General features: G+C 47.9%; 2 protein-coding genes across 2 annotated transcripts in view; one reads left to right on the forward strand and one right to left on the reverse strand.

The window, feature by feature from the left end:
- LOC126214861 (calexcitin-2-like) overlaps positions 1-19,083 on the reverse strand; it is a 425,189-nt gene that overhangs the window by 277,583 nt on the left and 128,523 nt on the right. The gene's annotated exons all lie outside the window — the stretch shown is intronic.
- LOC126215011 (E3 ubiquitin-protein ligase DTX1-like) overlaps positions 1-19,083 on the forward strand; it is a 96,948-nt gene that overhangs the window by 15,406 nt on the left and 62,459 nt on the right. Inside the window, exon 2 of the mRNA XM_049941636.1 lies at positions 5,637-5,834. Coding sequence (XP_049797593.1) covers positions 5,637-5,834 — 198 coding nt within the window. The remainder of the gene's footprint in view (positions 1-5,636; positions 5,835-19,083) is intronic.

A 19,083-nucleotide genomic window follows, 5' to 3' on the forward strand; every position in this document is an offset into this window, starting at 1 on the left:
TTCGGCAAGACACAACACGTATATGATAAAAAAACGCGTATCCATTCAGACAGAAGTCAGACATCTTCAACATTTCGCGGCCCTGTCAGCAACTGTAAATATATTAGTTTTAATAATTAACAGCCTCAGTTGCACCGTTTACCTAGAAATTTACCTAGGTTTCAGTCGGGATAACTCAACCTTCTTCAGAATAACAGTAACTACCGTTTGTCCATTATGAACACTAGGACACTATGGGCACTAGGTTGCGTTATCCCGACTGGAACCTAGGTACATTTCTAGGTAAACGGTGCAACTGAGGCTGTTAATTATTAAAACTAAGAGTCAGTCAGTAGAACACAGTAATCAACCCTGAAATACAGTATGTAAGTGAGACGCATACTGAAGGAAAAAAGGAAAATCGTGAGGAAAATTCTCGTCCCAAAGCTGAGAGAAGAGTGATACAGATTACACAGTAGAAAAAATACAGAGAAGATGTGAAACGTAGCAGCAGATGTCAGAAGAAAGGTTCAAGTTCTATGGGCACATCATGAGGTTATCACCAAACCGAGTCGCCAAGAGAATTCTAACGTACTTACAACGGCTCAAGTCAACAATACCATGGATCACACAAATCAGACTGGGCATAGAAGCATCAAAAATCGATCCAGTAGAAACTGAAGACAGAAATGTATACAGGGACAAGGTAGACAAGAGGAATGTGAGGTCAGAGAATGCAGTCCCAAAGAAACTAGGGACAGAGTGAAGACAGAAAGAGACTCCACGGGGAAAAAGATGCGAGGACCGCGGAAGATCAGAAAGAACGCTCAAATCAGGCAGGATGCTTTGCGTGACCCTACAAGATCTCGACACATAATAACAACAACAATACAAAGAGACGGCGCTACACTAGGTTTATAAAAAAACGGGCGAATATTGGAATGTAACGTTGTGACAAAATCTGAAAGCAGTCACCGAAGAACTTTCAGAGGTTTAACATTTTACAGAAACGAACATTTACGTTTTTATTTATATACATAGTAAACTTTAAGGAGGTACATGAAACTTCGGTACGAATTACCAGTACCTAAACACAGAATGGTGCTCGCCCATCGGACTGTAAGTGGTATACACACATATTTGTATCCGTTTTGGCAGTTCTCGGACAAATTGCTTTTATTGGAAATTCAGAGTCGTGTTTCGATACACCGGTAAAGACGTGGAGCACGCAACTATGCGGCATCAGTTGGCGAGCTAAATTTGCTGGAGCGCTCAGTCCGCTTAAGAAAGAACATTGCGCATCTGAGGTGCCAGCAGGACGAATATGTGGGCGGCAGCCCCACAGACGCGAAGTGCAACACGTGGAAAGTGTTGTGAGGAGCAATGGGTACTCCACAAATTATATTAGAAGTGTAACAGAGCCAAACACTCGGCGAAGTAAGAAATCATAAAAAGTCGGGTACGGCCTTTCTGTCATGCATTCCCAGAGTGACGGACAGAATCGGCCGTATATTGCGCAAACACGGCGTGAAGACGATCGTAAAACCTACAAAGAAGGTCAAAGAGTGTCTTAGATCGGCAAAGGAGAAAAGGGACCCATTGCAATGTCGGGAATATACCGCATACCGTGCACATGCGGAAAAGTTTATGTCGGAATGACTGGACGATCAATCGACACCAGGATCACAGAACGTAAGCGACATTGCAGGTTGTGGCAGGTGGAGAAGTCGATACACAAATTGTATTCATGTTACACGTGGCCAGTACTTTGCAACCTCCGAGGCGCTAGGCGCTTGGAGTGGCTTGCAGGAGACCATTCTTCGTGCAGGAGTAGGGCACAAAAGGCACTGGAAGTTGTGGCTTGTGGTTTGTTCTTGTCCACAATCACAGGACGTATCTTCTGTTATGAAGCCCCATCTCTTCAGGTTGTCTCTGGATCGTCCAACTCCTGATCTCTCGTTGTGGCCAGGTGGCAGTTCTTCAGCTTCTGGCGTCTGCAGGTGAGGCGTCGACTTCTTCCGTAACTCCAGCCTCGCCTTCTCTGGTGAAATGGTGAGCTTCTCGGATGTTCTCAGGAAGCTCTTTCGCGATCTCAGCCGTTGCTGTGGTGGATTATGCCCGTGCAGTGGATGGGCACTGTCCTGTTCCACTTTCAGTCTCTCCACTGGGGTACGTGAAGGGAGCCTCCACGAAGATTGCAATGATTTCCGACCAAGGTAAGACTTGGGATCGGGCGTACCCTGGGCGTCAGGTTTCTCTGGCGGCTGATCCTTTCACACCAGAAACATCGTCTTGGTCCTTTTCAGAACCACAGTTGACCGTCATATCGATGAATACAGAGCACGCACTGAGACCGACCACGTAGTAAAATTTGCCGACACGGAAGTTAAGGCTGTAAAGCACTATCACACCCGCTCGTTCAGAGAAGCTGTAGGAATACAAAAACACGCGGACAGCTTCAACAAGAGAGAAGAAAGCCTGGAGGTAAACGGATCCTGGCTTCCCGTACTGCAGCGAACGACCGTCGCAGGTAGCGAGAGGAGAACCGCACCGGAAATGACCGCGGAAAAGCCCTCCGACGTCGGCGCACCAGGTACATACAGTCTGCGGCCGCGAGCTCGGGCAAAAAGGAAGTTCTACTCCGCAATAGACGGTGCCGAAAGTACACTGAAGCAGGGGTACCACAAGGCTCTGTGCTTGGTCCCCTTCTGTATCTCTTATACACAAATGACATGCCGAAAGCACCAAGGGGAAATATAGCGCTGTATGCAGATGATACAGAGCTATACCATAGTGGCAGAAATGTAAACTACATTGTGTCCAGCCTGCAACGTCACTTGAGAGACGTGATCAAATGGTGTAACGTCTGGAAAACGAAGATAAACCCAGACAAATGTCAGGCGATACTATTTACAACAAAACGCAAGCCACCTCTCAGAAACCTATTGGTAAACAATCCACATCTGCAACGGAGAGACAATACAATACCTGGGCTTAAAACTAGATTCAAGCAACATATAAGCGAGGCATGCAACAAAGGATCTGCACGTGTCTACCAGCTGTACCCCCTGCTAAAAGGAAGGGCTCTCACAACCGCAACAAAAATCGAGACATGGAAAACCATGATTCTGCCGGTCATACTATATGGTTCAGAGGTATGGAGCATGGCTGCAGACACAAATTTATCAAAAATAGAAACATTGCAAAATAAAGCACTCCGAATCATAGCTGATGTAAATAGATATATCAGCAACGAAGAAATCCGGAATATGTTAAATTACCCAACCATCTATCACATCATCCGTCAGAAATCCATCAACTTCTACGAGAGTTCACGCACATCACGCCATCATCTCATCGACACCCTTGGCAGGGAAATCCACCCCCAAGTAAAAACTCCTAAAACAACCATCGACAGAACATTTAGAATTTAGGTAAAAGTGCCACCTCCTTACAATCAACACCATCAAACCCTACCAACATCACTCCCTAGAGATGGAGACCCTAAATCGACTGCCAACTAAATCCCAAATTCCGATATCTTAAGGTAAAAACAGGAGAAGAGAGAGTGCAACTGCCACCGGTTCTTCTAAACACGTGGGGGCAAACCAGCAAATTCGAGTAACTCGGCTCCAGTTGACCACCGGCAATGCAGGGTGAAGCTTTGACAATGCCAGTCACTCGTGCTGGCGAAACGTCTGTAAAATCGTCAGATGGATGTCGGCCGAAGAACCCGAGACAGAAGGCAATAGGCAGTTTGTCAACAAGTGGCCACGAAAGCCTTAACAATTTTGTACATCTACAAAGTTCTTGTTTCGTTCTCTGCGACTTTATCCTTCGCACGATGTAAAACTCACTGCCAGTCGCTGCCATTCGTCCATTTTGTGAGAACGGTGCGGCCGCGCGCATACATTCCGGCCCGGAAATGTGTCGCCCCATACACGGCGGCTGACAGTGTGTAACAACAACGACTCTGTACTATTGTACATATAAGTAATTCTTTCCATCTGATTTTACGATAAACTTGTGTAATTGATGTTCTGATTTCATTTCTTTTTGTTTCATGCCATTATGCTAAGAAAACTGTAAATAAATTTCAATGTGAATATTAATGTTTATGTCAAATGTCAAATAATATTGTAATAGAATTGAAATGTAACAAATGTTGAAACTGTTGTAAGATGTTTAAAATACAACTGTGCGTATGGCCCATACGTAGGCAATGTGTTAGGATATGTAGAATTCAAAACCTCGGGTGAATACCCGGCCTGTCAGGGAGCGGTAAAAGGTGGATGGCAGGCGAGCGCGGGAAAATGCGTGCGGGCACTGCACGGCACAACGGACTCAGTAGTAGTTGAGTTTGGCACTGGTTTGAGCAACACCTTCTGGAGCGAGGCGGCTCTCCTGGAAGACGTAGCTTCACTAAGCCTCGCGTATGCCGTTCCAACGCCCACACAGCACGGCAAAATTCCACAGGCACTAAATGGAAAAGTACTGCGACGCTAACAAGAATTAAAGTGCCGGTGCGTCCAGAGCCATAGCTGTGGTTGTATGTGTGCCAACCGCCGCATCGATACTAGCAGGTTGACATTTCTAGTACTGTATTCGTATGGATCAGAGAGTGAACTGTGTTTGTTTGGTGCAATAATAAATTTTACCAGAACTTTTCCATCATTTAATTATCCTCACAACTAACCTACACAGGGTCCTTTCCAAACGTTGTGCAATCCGAGTGTCCCGAAATGAAAATTAAAAATTGTGTTAATAATAATTATTTGGAGAACTAGCTATATTAGAATGGTGTTTAAAGAAATGTTTTGTTAATGAACCAGTAAATGAATAGCGAAGGTCTAACGAAGTCGAAAGATAACTTTAGTATTGATATAGTAATGAAGTTTATTATTTAGAGACAGATTTAAAGGCATTTAAATGAGCAGTAAATAAGATGAAAACAGTAGTAACTTATATACTGGAAATCATGAACGCATAATAAATTCAGTAATGAATTTTTTAATACAGCGATCATAACAGTTTCAGGCGCTTCCCCCCCCCACTCATTGAATTCTGAAGTGTTCTAAATTGGTTTGACCAGGAATAGTTAAAGTCAATATAAAAGTCAAAATTTATCAGTGTTCTATCTTTGTCAAAATTGACATTTTGTGTGTGGCATGAAAGTACAATTTCTAGGGTAACGTATGCCCGATTTTAATCAGATTAATAGACAGTACAAAGTTTTGTAGTAAACATTGTAGTGTAGTGTTAAGTATTCATGATTTTCCATATCAGTACAGAGCGTGAAACTATCAGTTCAATAGATTTTCTGGTTCTAAAATTCTACTGTATTATGCAGTGTTACAACTTGTTGTTTTGCACGAATATATACCAACTTGTACAGGGAAGAAACTCAGTTAATGCCTAATTAGGCTGCCGACCGTATTATTTTCACATTGGTAGCATCTTCTGGTTTGCTTTTGATCCATCCTCACGTGTAATTGCATTTCGAACTTACTTGACGGATCGTTGTTGTTTCAGAGTGGATGTAAGTCTGATTTGCCACCATTCAGGTACACGCGGTCGATATCTATGCGAAAATCCCTTCTCATGAGGTGAACCCCGCTCGCTTACCACAGCACAGGCTTTGACGAGTACTGCGTCAGGGGTTACAAGTGGCCACTGACGTTGCCCGGCAACACTGCCGCCCCCGCCCCCGCCCCCGCCCCCGCCCCCGCCACGCCTCCAGCGGCGCCACCCCGCAGTGGACTGGGCCTGCCCGGGTCACGCCGCGCCTCCAGCCAAAGGTCACGCGAGCGCACGGCGAGCCGCCGAGCCGAACCCTACCTCAGACCGGACAGCCAGTATAGGGGGGGAGAGAGTCGCCAGCCGGACGATACGGCGGCCATCTTTCTGCCAAACTGCGGGCGGGAGTTTTGGATGGCCAGTAGTGGAGTAGTGGAGTACACGCTCACCGAATCGAAAGCACAAGACAATACGGCGAAATCAGTCGTTAAATGCCTTTGCCTTTCTTTACAGCCATAATATACTCGTAGTAGCCTACTATGTACAGCACAGGAAAACCTGATACAGTGGCCGTAAAAATTATTCGTTACTTGCATTTATCTCCTTCAAAGTTCCTTTACTAGACATACTGCAATGAAAGTAACGTAAATAAAAAAAAGTATAGTGTATAGCATTTGTTTTGTATCGGAAGTGCATAACACTACAAATTTAACGTACCTGTATTACGTCAGATGAATGAAAGCCGTAAGCAGTTGTTTACTTGTGACATGCAAAAAGTGTGAGACGTATTAGTACTTCTTGTCACGTCTTCAAACTTTTTGCATGTCACAAGTAAACAACTGCTAACGACTTTCTTTCATATATATATATATATATATATATATATATATATATATATATATATATATATATATATACTGAATACCACTCGTAGATAACAAACGAAAAAGAGTGTAAAAATCAGGTAATGTTAAATGTAGAATACTGTAATATAACAAGAAAACTACCGGGCTGCCACGGTCGCAGGTTCGAATCCTGCCTCGGGCATGGATGTGTGTGATGTCCTTAGGTTAGTTAGGTTTAAGTAGTTCTAAGTTCTAGGGGACTGATGACCGTAGATGTTAAGTCCCATAGTGCTCAGAGCCAAGAAAACTACCGTATCCCTTCTACCCCACAGAAAATAGGCCTATTAAAAACTGTCTTCAAAAGTACCTACAATTATTCACTACGAATAATGTTTTAGCAACCAGGACAACTGCGGGAAACGTGCTTACAACTTGCCTGCGTCAACAGTCAGGCAATAATACTGAAACCAAAATAATGCCTAGTGTTCTGATTCGGAACGAAATAAAGTTTGACGCTATAAAGTCGAATGAGCGTGGCACAGCAATTACAGGAACTTCCCGTTTCCAGCAAGGACTGCCAGATATTGGCTTGTGGTGCTACCACTATGCACCAATTGTTAAAGAAATAAGAGCTTAAAAATGCAGTAAATTGTAATAGGGCTACCTGTTTTGCGTGACTAAAAATATTTAAAACAAAACTGACACGTTAAAATTACAGTTCTCTGAGCAAAGTGAAGAACCAAACATTTTTTATAGGCGTAACTAAATAAATATTTCGGATAATATATACCATTAAGAAAGTCGTACCTGGACTTTGTTACAAGAGTTACTCATTCCTTCCTGACTGGGCATTTCAGACTGCAACGAGAATTTACATTATTTCAACTCGTATTTAAGATAGCGAACACTGACTGGCCCGATTTAGGTTTTCTTGCGGATGTGATAATCACTCCCAAAAAAATGATGAAAACGTAAGAGTTGGTCACATAAACTGCAACAAATGAATGCAACAGGTTCATAGTCGGCGCAGTTACCTCGCATCGGACGGACGGACGGACAGATAATAATTGTCTGGAAATAAAATGTTAAATTTCTCACTCGAGGGAAGACTTGAACCAAGGACCTCCCGTTCCGCAGCTACTCACGCTAACCACGGGACCACAGCGCTCCTGAGCCCATATTATCCTTGATGTTGCCTATCTTGCGCATGGGCTACTCAGTTTGTATATTTTGATTATTTTTTCATAGTTCCACACAACTTCTTCCTGTTTTCTCGATTGATCTGTGTTCAGTTTTTCGAGGCCTATCCACTGTGCCAACTTATAACCAAATCTGAGGGGGGTGCGATGGGGAGGTACCCTTGTCAGAATTTCGGGGGCTTTCGGCACGATCTCGATTGAGGCCCTGTGCGTGGTGCTGTGAGTCTTCCCTGCGGATAACACAATTTGCCACAGAGCAGCGGCCTGCTGGCTGAAGGGGGGAAGCCGCGACGCAATAAGGGAAATAACTGGACAAGCCGTATCCGACAGACGGAAATTAAACAAGTGGAGAATAGATTCATGGCAGACAGTCAGCCAATTCAGGTTGATATTCATTGGGAGAGTCCTTAGAAAATGTAGTCCATCAACAAAGGAGGTGGCTTACAAAACACTCGTTCGGCCTATACTTGAGTATTGCTCATCAGTGTGGGATCCGTACCAGGTCGGGTTGACAGAGGAGATTGAGAAGATCCAAAGAAGAGCGGCGCGTTCGTCACGGGGTTATTTGGTAATCGTGATAGCGTTACGGAGACGTTTAGCAAACTCATGTGGCAGACTCTGCTAGAGAGGCGCTCTGCATCGCGGTGTAGCTTGCTGTCCAGGTTTCGAGAGGGTGCGTATCTGGATGAGGTGTCGAACATATTGCTTCCCCCTACTTATACCTCCCGAGGAGATCACGAATGTAAAATTAGATTAGAGCGCGCACGGAGGCTTTCAGTCGTTCTTCCCGCGAACCATACGCGACTGGAACAGGAAAGGGAGATAATGACAGTGGCACGCAAAGTGCCCGCCGCCACACACCGTTGGGTGGCTTGCGGAGTATAAATGTAGATGTAGATGTAGACTGACACTTTCAACGTACTGATGTCACTACACAGGTGCCGATCGTGGTGAAATACAGCAGCGCAATCTGCACGTTCGCGTAATATCTGTAATTTATGTTAAGCATCTTTTTCTAGTCGTGTTTCCGTATATTTCGCAAATCCCTCTAGATATTACCAGGGTCGATCACTAAGTAATGCCGTACATGTTTTTAAAAAATCCATTAATATACACAGACAAACTTCCTTGTTGGTGTTTCACGTTTGATGCTTGTTCTGTGCGCCGGTGAAGTTTCGAACAGTTCTGGCAGAAGGCAGAGCCGTAGTACAGCGTAAAAATGGCGTCTACATACGACTCATGGTACAAGCAGCGTGGTCTTACTGAATTGTTGCGTGCAGAAAAAGAAAGCGGGGTCAATATCCATAAACGTTTGTGTGCAGTGTACGGCGATTTTGCAGTTGATTGCAGTACAGTTGACCGGCCGCGGTGGTCTAGCGGTTCTAGGCGCTCAGTCCGGAACCGCGAGACTGCTACGGTCGCAGGTTCGAATCCTGCCTCGGGCATGGATGTGTGTGATGTCCTTAGGTTAGTTAGGTTTAAGTAGTTCTAAGTTCTAGGGGACTGATGACCACAGTAGTTAAGTCCCATAGTGCTCAGAGCCATTTGAACCACTGCCACTACAGTGTGTGCGCTCGGTGGAGTTTTCCGCAGACAGCGAGAGATGTTTGGACGTCGCACGCAGTCCGCAGCACGCACCTGCGTCTGTGTCGGCCGTAAAACTCGTCGCCCTTTGTTCTCCCGCGCGGCCCAACTGGCGGAAAGCCTTTAAACATTGTCCGGCACGGCGGCGTCCAAAGAGAAAAGAGGCAGTTCATATTTAGCACAACGCTAGGAGATAGCGCTGATGTCAACAGCTGCCTGTGTGCCGGGCGGAAGAGCCGACACAAAACGGGAGAGAAATTCTCGATTTCATTCTTCGAATCTCTCATTCCGTGCCTCCTACATGTTTCATTCCTCCAAAATCTTGTACACTACTGGGCATTAAAATAGCTACACCAAGAACAAATGCAGATCATAAACGGCTATTCATTGGACAAATATATTATACTATAACTGACATGTGATTACATTTTCACGCAATTTGGGTGCATAGATCCTAAGAAATCAGTACCCAGAACAACAACCATCTCTGGCCATAATAACGGCCTTGATACGCCTGGGCATTGAGCCAAACAGAGCTTGGATGGCGCGTACAGGTTCAGCTGCCCCGCAGCTTCAACACGATACCACAGTTCATCAAGAGTAGTGACTGGCGTATTGTGACGAGCCAGTTGCTCGCCCACCATTGACCAGACGTTTTCAATTGGTGAGAGATCTGGAGAATGTGCTGGCCAGGGCAGCAGTCGAAAATCTGCTGTATCCAGAAAGGCCCGTACAGGACCTGCAACATGCGGTCGTGCATTATCCTGCTGAAACGTAGGGTTTCGCAGGGATCGAATGAAGGGTAGAGCCACGGGTCGTAACACATCTGAAATGTAAGGTCCACTGTTCAAAGTGCCGTCAATACGAACAAGAGGTGACCGAGACGTGTAACCAATGGCACCCCATACCATCACGCCGGGTGATACGCCAGGTTGGCGATGACGAATACAAGCTTCCAATGTGCGTTCACCGCGATGTCGCCGAACACGGATGCGACCATCATGATGTAAACAGAACCTGGATTCATTCGAAAAATGACGTTTTGCCATTCGTGCACCCAGGTTCGTCATTGAGTACACCATCGCAGGCGCTCCTGTCTGTGACGCAGCGTCAAGGGTAACCGCAGCCACGGTCTCCGAGCTGACAGTCCATGCTGCTACAAACGTCGTCGAACTGTTCGTGCAGATGGTTGTTGTCTTGCAAACGTCCCCATCTGTTGACTCAGGGATCGAGACGTGGCTGCACGATCCGTTACAGCTGTGCGGATAAGATGCCTGTCATCTCGACTGCTAGTGATACGAGGCCGTTGGGATCCAGCACGGCGTTCCATATTACCCTCCTGAACCCACCGATTCCATATTCTGCTAACAGTCATTGGATCTCGACCAACGCGAGCAGCAATGTCGCGATACGATAAAGCGCAATCGCGATAGAGTACAATATGACCTTTATCAAAGTCGGAAACGTGATGGTACGCATTTCTCCTCCTTACACGAGGCATCACTGCAACGTTTCACCAGGCAACGCCGGTCAACTGCTGCTTGTGTATGAGAAATCGGTTGGAAACGTTCCTCATGTCAGCACGTTGTAGGTGTCGCCACCGGCGCCAACCTTGTGTGAATACTCTGAAAAGCTGATCATTTGCATATCACAACATCTTCATCCTGTCGGCTTAATTTCACGTCTGTAGCACGTCATCTTCGTTGTGTAGTAATTTTAATGGCCAGTAGTGTAATTTAAACCCACCCATCGTCAGTCGAGTACTGGTGCACGAAATGTGTCTCAGAGTGCATGTTCAGTGTTCGGGTGTGACAGGAACGCTCAGCTGGAGCAAAAAAACTTCGTACGGACACTTGCCATGTTCCGAACGCTTTCCCAAATGTAACACATTTGATGTACATTTGTTGTGAGTTTGTGACGCGAACGAGTGTGCCTCAGCCTCCCTCCCTCCCTTTACGTTTTCACGTTCTCTTCAGGCCCAAACGACCTCGTTGCTTCCAGTGTTGGCGCTCGGGACTTCTGTCTGCCGTTAAAGCGGCCCACTGAAGGCGCGCTTCGCGACGGCGCGTCGCCGGTGAAGTGCCGCGCATCTGCACTAACTAGGAATAGGCAGACGTGCGGTGTGTTTACGGCTTTTGCACAAACATTTTCCGTGATTCCCTGAAATCGCTCGAGGCAAATGCCACGGTGGTTCCTTCGAAACAGCACGGCCGACCTTTTTGCCCACCCTTCCCTAATCCGAGCTTCTGCTCCGTTTCTAGTGACCTCGACGTGGACGGGTCGCTAAAGCCACTCTTCCTGCCTTTCTTTTGGCAATGTTGGAACGTGCGGACACACTCACTCGAGGTGATGGACGGATCGGCGTCAAACAGCTCGGTACACAACTGGACGGCCCTGTCGGTAGAGGCCCTCGTCCACTCCGCCCGAACAGGGCACGAAGGCTCGACGGCACCGACCGGCCGCCGCGTCACAGGCACTCACCGGATGCGGTTACCGAGGGGCACGCGGCCAGCACACCGCTCTCCCGGCTGTATGTGAGATTACGAGACGGGAGCCGCTACCTCTCGGTCAAATAGCTCCTCACTTTGGCTCACAAGGGCCGAATGCACGCCGTTTACCGACAGCACTCGGCAGACAGGACGGTCACCTATCCGAGTGCTAGCTCAGTCCGACAGCGCTCAGCTCCGGAGATCTGACGGGAGCCGGTACTACTACTGCGGCAAGGCCGTCCGCTTCGTCCACCAGTTGGGGTACTCGAGGCTGTGTGCCTGCTCGCCTCCTCGCTGCCTGTCAGAAGACCATAACGAGCCTCGAAGGAGCATCTGTGCGGAATTGGTTGAGCGTTACGAGGTTGACTGTGACAACTTTTGGCAGAACATCGAAAAAAATGGTTCAAATGGCTCTGAGCACTATGGGACTTAACTTCTGAGGTCATCAGTCCCCTAGAACTTAGAACTGCTTAAACCTAACTAACCTAAGGACATCACACACACCCGTGGCCGAAGCAGGATTCGAGCCTGCGACCGTAGCGGTCGCGCGGTTCCAGGCTGTATCGCCTAGAACCGCTCGGCCACTCCGGCCGGCGGTAGAACATCGTCACAGGCTACGAAACATGGGCTCGTCACTTGGAACCGTAAGAAAACGTCAATCCGTGCAGCGGCGCCACACCTCGTCTCCTGCGAAGAGAAAGCTGAAAGCCGCGCGCCTTCAGCCGGTAAAGTGGCGGCGGCGGTCTCCCGCAGTTCTGAGAGGCTTATTCTGCCGGATCTCCTCCCTCGTGGTGCAACGATCAGCTGTTAAGTACATTGTGACACCCGCAGGACATCGAGGAAACGACTCGAGCGTGTCCGTCGCCACAAAAATGCCAACGAACTTGTCCGTGACAACGCAAGTCTGCGCACCCGAGGGCATCTCACAGAACCTCGCCGGGCTGCCGGGCTGCTCTTCCTCGTCCACGCTGCAGCCCGGTCTCGCACCTCCCGACATTCATTTGCCTGGCCCAATGAAGAACGCACTCCGCAGGGAGCAGTACGCGGACGATGCGGAGGTCGGTGACGCGGCGAGACGCTCGCTGCCACGGCGACCAGTGGAGCGCCACCGTGCGGCCGCACACGCCCTGCCAGTGAGGTGGCGTCAGGCCGCCGCACTCTACGTCCAACAATGGGGCATTGCAATCCTGAATAAAACCGACCTGCTTTCAGAAAAGGATGCGCTGCGTTACTTATCCAACGCCCCTCACACTTTCTTCTTTTCTCGGTTTACTCTCAGTTCGTACACTGTACTTATTAGTTTGTTCATTCCACGAAACAGATCATGTAATAGTTTTTTATTTTGACGGAAGACAGCAATGTCACCAGCGAATCTTACCATCGACATCCATTCACGCTGAATCTTATTCCCACTCTTTTGTTTGTGTGATTGCTTCTTCGGTGTATGGAGTGAACAGCAACAGTGACAGACCGCATCGCAGCGTTACGCCTTTTTGATCGGATCATTTCGTCCTCGGTCTTCCATTCTTATTGTACTCTCTTATTTGCTGTTCGTCTATAGCACTAAGACAAGGCGTTGCTCAACGTTGTTTCTAAAAATCTCCTAAAGTTCTTGTCCAATTTATCTCATTTTTTACAAACTATTCTGGTAAGCTTTCGAACGGACGTAGGCTATACATTATTAAATATACATAATATATAAAAATGTGTATAATATCTAAAGGGGAAGCGCTGTTTCACAAAGTATCGTGAAATTGTTGGGCGATTTACTGCAAAATTTCACACACTGTTCCAGTTAAGACTGACGTAGGCTACGTGCTTTTTAACGAAGTTTTCTATTAAAACTGACACCGAAAAATGCTGCGGTGTGCTGTGAAAACTTGTGCTTCCGTTTTCTTCCTCGTCGTCGCTATTAACTCCCATAACAGGGCGTTCACAAACTACCGGACAAATTCGTTCTCCCACATCCATTGTTTCTTCGTACTTATAATTTTAAACAAAAATTGTATATTCAACAATGTGCTGTTTTGTTTTAGACTTGCCAGTCAGTTCTAACACAAAACAGGGTCGCAAAAGGAAAGCGACGCACCACGAAGGAATTATCCGAATCAGGTGGAATTTGTAGATGTGATGTACATGTACAGAAAAACAAATGATTAAAATTTTGGGAAAAATTCGATGACTTGTGCTACAGAAAGGGTTTCACAAATTGACAAGTCAGCAAAGCGTTGCGACCTTCATGCAAGCAGTTATTCGGCTTGGATTTGATTGACAGAGTTGATGGATGTTGTCCTGAGGGATTTTCTGTCCGACATTCGTGGTAGATCCTCAAAATCCCGAGTTGTTTGGGGGGACCTGCCCGTAATGGTCCGAACGTTTTCAACTGGGCAGAGATCCGGGGACCTCGCTGACCGAGGTACGGCCTGCCAAACGCGGAGGCACGCAGGAGAAAGGCTCGCGCGTTTGCGGACGGGCATTGTCTTGCTGGAATGTAACCCGAGTACGGCTTGCCATGGAGGTCAACAGAACTTGCCGTTGAATATCGTTGCTGTATTGCTGTGCTGTAAGGGTGCCTCGACGACAGCCGAACGGGTTCCGCTACCAAAGAAATGGCACCCCACACCATCCCGACAGTCCTGGTTGTCGGGCCGTATGGCGGTCAGCAGGCAGGTTGGTCTCCCACCATTGTCTAGAGCGACCCCAGACAAGTCTTCGCTGCTGATCGTCACTCAGTTCGAAACGGGACTCCTGGCCGAAGACTTGTCTGGGGTCGCTCCAGACAGTGGTGGGACACCGACCCGCTTGCTGACCGCCATACGGCCCGACAACCAGGGCTGTCGGGATGGTCTGGCGTGCCATTTCATTTCGTAGCAGCACCGTCACAGAACAGCGGTAAGTGGACGATACTGTACACCCCTCCTAGGCTTACATTTCAGCAAGCAGGGACTTCCAACCATCTGGCACAGTATCTCGCAGGAGGGCATCGAACAACTCTATCATTCAGTGGCAGACCGAGTAACTACTTGCACGAGGGCCAGAGGTGGACCAGCACGTTACTATCTTACTCAATTTGTGACGCTCTGCCGGCCACGGTGGTCGTGCGGTTCTAGGCGCTTCAGTCCGGAACCGCGGGACTGCTACGGTCGCAGGTTCGAATCCTGCCTCGGGCATGGATGTTTGTGATGTCCTTAGGTTAGTTAGGTTTAAGTAGTTCTAAGTTCTAGGGGACTGATGACCTAAGATGTTAAGTCCCATAGTGCTCAGAGCCATTTTTTTTTTTTTTGTGACGCTCTTTCTCTTGCATAAGTCATCAATTTTTTTCTCAAATTGTGATGATTTGTTTGTCTGTACATGAACATAACGTTAGCGGCTCCCGTCCCATTCGCAGAGCTTATTCTTTGTACGCCATTGTTTTTATTAAGAGCGTACTAGGACCGAATTTGAATTGTCCGAAACAGTCTGTTGAATCCTACATGGTTGACAAAGATGGAGTGTCTAGGAAACCTGCATTCTCGGATCGCTGGACAACAATTCAAGCAAATCGTATTAATGAGTTTTATTACGAAAAGGAAATGATTACAATGCTTAACTTTGTATTTACGCAGATGTGTGGCAAACAAAAGGGCGACAGACAGAATAAGCAAGTTTCTTCAGTGTACACAATGCTACACGGTAGAAGCGAAGTGACTGGTCCTGATGCTGGGCCGCGGCCAGTGGGGCGCCGGTGGCTATGCGTTGTCGTCTTGGAGAGGCGTCGGTCAGCGTCGAGTTGGCTGACGTCTCCTACACAGCCATCTCTTCTCTATCGTTTCCGAGTGGCGCGCCGGCGCTTGACTGTCGATCTGCAGTTTCAGACAGCGTGAAATGCTGCCCCTGAAGCTGCTATCCTCACAAATCTCTCAGACCACATGTACGAATGATCCCAACCAATTAAGCCGCTCATTTTGAGCGACTTGTCTTCCCACTGCCGGGTTCTTTTGCATCAACAATAAAGACAGCTGAAGGTAAGAGGACACAGAGAGGAGGGGAGGAATTATATGGAGAGGGGGGGGGGCAGGGGAGACGGCGGAATAGACGGCCAGAGAGAGAGGGTGGGGAAGCACATTAGGATGTACGCGTATCCAATAAGATTCCCATAGGCACTCAGCAACCTGGAAGCATGGCTAGTATCGTACGCCAATCGCCTTTCCCGGTGGCTTACGCCAGCTCCTCAGAACGTCGATGACACTGCAGCAATTTACGAGGATTGTCGAGAAAGCCATGAACCGCATTTTTTTTTCTGAGCTGAAAACAATGCTACGAATGCGAAACGTTACGTGTGTGATATTTGAAGTCTCCCGAGTGAGCACGCCAAGTTTCCATCACTTGCGGCAGATAGCGTAGCTGCAGGACAGTTTCAAAATGGCGTCTGTAAGTGACGTATGTTACGAGCAACGTCCCCCCACTGAATTTCTCACTGCAGAGAAAGAAACTGCGGAGAATATTAAGAAACGCTTGTGCAAAGTCTATGGAGCATCTTCTGCCGACAGAAGTACAGTTAGTCGCCGGGCACGGAGGGTGAGGTCATCAGAAGGCGGTTCGGCGGAGCTCCGCGGTTTGCAGCGGCCGGGGAGACCGTCCACGGCTGTCACACCTGACACGCTGCAGCGAGCTGACGTCGTCATCCGAGAGGGCAGAAGCATCACGACTCGGCAGTTGGCGCTGCATCTGTCTATCAACAAAGGAAGTGTCGATCCATTTGTCCCCACGCTCGGATATTCAAAAGTTTGTCCAAGGTGGGTCCCACGGTGTCTGACGGTGGAACACAAATCGCACAGAAGGAACATTTGTCTCGATTTGTTGCAACGTTCTGAAGCTGAAGAGGTGGCCTTCTTGTCCCGCATTGCCACAGACGATGAAACCTCGGTTTACCACTTTCGAGCTCGAAACAAAACGACAGTCAATGGAATGGCGCCACTGCCATTCCTCGATGGTGAGTGTTCATCGGAGGTGAGGGTATCATCTGGAGTGCCCCAGGGAAGCGTGGTAGGTCCGCTGTTGTTTTCTATCTACATAAATGATCTTTTGGGTAGGATGGATAGCAAGGTGCTGCTGTTTGCTGATGATGCTGTGGTGTACGGGAAGGTGTCGTCGTTGAGTAACTGGAGGAGGATACAAGATGACTTGGACAGGATTTGTGATTGGTGTAAAGAATGGCAGCTAACTCTAAATACAGATAAACGTAAATTAATGCGGATGAATATGAAAAACAATCCCGTAATGTTTGAATACTCCATTAGTAGTGTAGCGCTTGGCACAGTCACGTCGATTAAATATTTGGGCGTAACATTGCAGAGCGATATGAAGTGGGACAAGCAGGTAATGGAAGTTGTGGGGAAGGCGGATAGTCGTCTTCGGTTCATTGGTAGAATTTTGGGAAGATGTGGTTCATCTGTAGAGACCGCTTATAAAACACTAATACGACCTATTCTTGAGTACTGCTCGAGCGTTTGGGATCCGCATCAGGACGGATTGACGGAGCACATGGAAGCAATTCAGAGGCGGGCTGCTAGATTTGTTACTGGTAGGTTTGATCATCACGCGAGTGTGAAATGCTTCAGGAACTCGTGTGGGAGTCTCTAGAAGAAAGGAGGCGTTCTATTCGTGAATCGCTACTGAGGAAATTTGGAGAACCAGCATTTGAGGCTGACTGCAGTACAATTTTACTGCTGCCAACTTATATTTCGCGGAAAGACCAGAAAGATAAGATAAGAGAGATTAGGGCTCGTACAGAGGCATATAGGCAGTCATTTTTGCCTCGTTCTGTTTGAGAGTAGAACAGGGAGGGAAGATGCTAGTTGTGGTACGAGGTACCCTCCGCCACGCACCATATGGTGGATTCCGGAGTATGTATGCAGATGTAGAGGAAAAAATTCAAAGCAGCTGTTTCCACCGGTAAGGTCATTGGTTTGGTTTGTTTTGCCTTACGGCGCAAAAAACAACTGAGGCCATACGCGCCAAGTCAAAACTGTAGAGCAGAAAGACAGAGAACTTAAAAAACCACTATACGTCAGTCCCAAGTGACGTTAGAGGCACGTGTAAAAAGGGCTAAAAAAGACACGGTGCAGAAACAGATGTCCAGGACTAAAAATTAAATGGCCTTCGCCACATTGCTTTGCCGGATAAAATGTAAGCACGTGCGTCATTCGCTAAAACGGACCGTAACTCAGACGGAAAACCAAATCGGGAACGTAAACGCTTAAAAAATGGGCATTCCATCGGGAAGTGACGGACAGTCAAAACTTGAGTACAATGTGTAGAAAGTGGTGGGGTAGCGCCACTTATCAAATGACGATGGCTAAAAAGGCAGTATCCGATACGCAGCTGAGTTAAAACGACCTCTTCCCTGCTGGAGGGCCGAGACGAGGTCGTCCAAGCCGACGAGAGAGGCTTAATAAGCCGGAGCTTGTTCCCGTGAGGGGAGGGAGGACCAATGGCGATGCCAAGGGGACACCCCCTCCCGACAGGCGGAAGCACAGAGATCATCAGGTACAAGGACTGCAGCCTCGTTTCCTGGCAGACCGACCTGACCAGGGACCCACAGAGGCGTCACACCTGCTCCACCGAGAGTGAGGAAGTGACAGTTTTGCTGGACCCTCTGCATTAAGGGACGGGCGGTGTACAGCGCGCATAGAAGGGCGCTGAGAGAGTCTGAGCAGAGGACACAATTGACGAAGGCACACCCGACCCTACGATCAGTCCGAGAGCTGTTAGTGTACACAAAAGTACTATCGCGAAGTTCCACGCGAATGTCGTGAAACTGAAGGCGACAGAGCGAGGCTGGAGTAGTGACCTTAGGAAGCGACTGAAGGCCAAGGTTAGTACAGGCCAGTTGACGCAGCCGAGGTGATGAAGGGTTCACATCCACCGGGAAAGCTGCAGGTAGTGCGAAGTTAAGTCGCCGTAGCGGACTCCAGGACTTAACAGAGAAGATGAATGCACACCTTACTGGCAATCAAAGGAATCATAAAGGATGGGTGGCCACGCGTGACAGACACACGGCATCCGTACCAGCTGAGGGGAAAGTCACGGCGGTAGGACAGTGGTAGTCCAGCAGCTTCAGCACACACTCAACCGGGCCAGTGCAAAAGGCGCACATGGCCAAACGGAAGCCACGATGGTGGATAGTGTTGGGACGGAGCAAGAGGAGTGGATGTGCAAACGCGCAAACGAAGCACCTTTAGTCCAGTTTCGAATGGACAAGGGACCGGTACAAACGGAGGAGGGTGGTTCCATCGGCACCCCAGGAAGTAGCACTGAGGACACACAGGACATTGAGGAACCGCATAGAGCGGGCTGCCAGGTAAAACATATGGGAGGACCAAGAGAGTTTTCTACTGAGAATGACCCCTAGGAATTTCGTAGTTTCAACGAATGGAAGGGCAATAGGCCCAAGATGTAAAGATGGTGGGTGAAACCATATGCACCGCC

The sequence above is a fragment of the Schistocerca nitens genome, chromosome 12, assembly GCF_023898315.1.
Source record: "Schistocerca nitens isolate TAMUIC-IGC-003100 chromosome 12, iqSchNite1.1, whole genome shotgun sequence".
NCBI lineage: Eukaryota > Metazoa > Arthropoda > Insecta > Orthoptera > Acrididae > Schistocerca > Schistocerca nitens.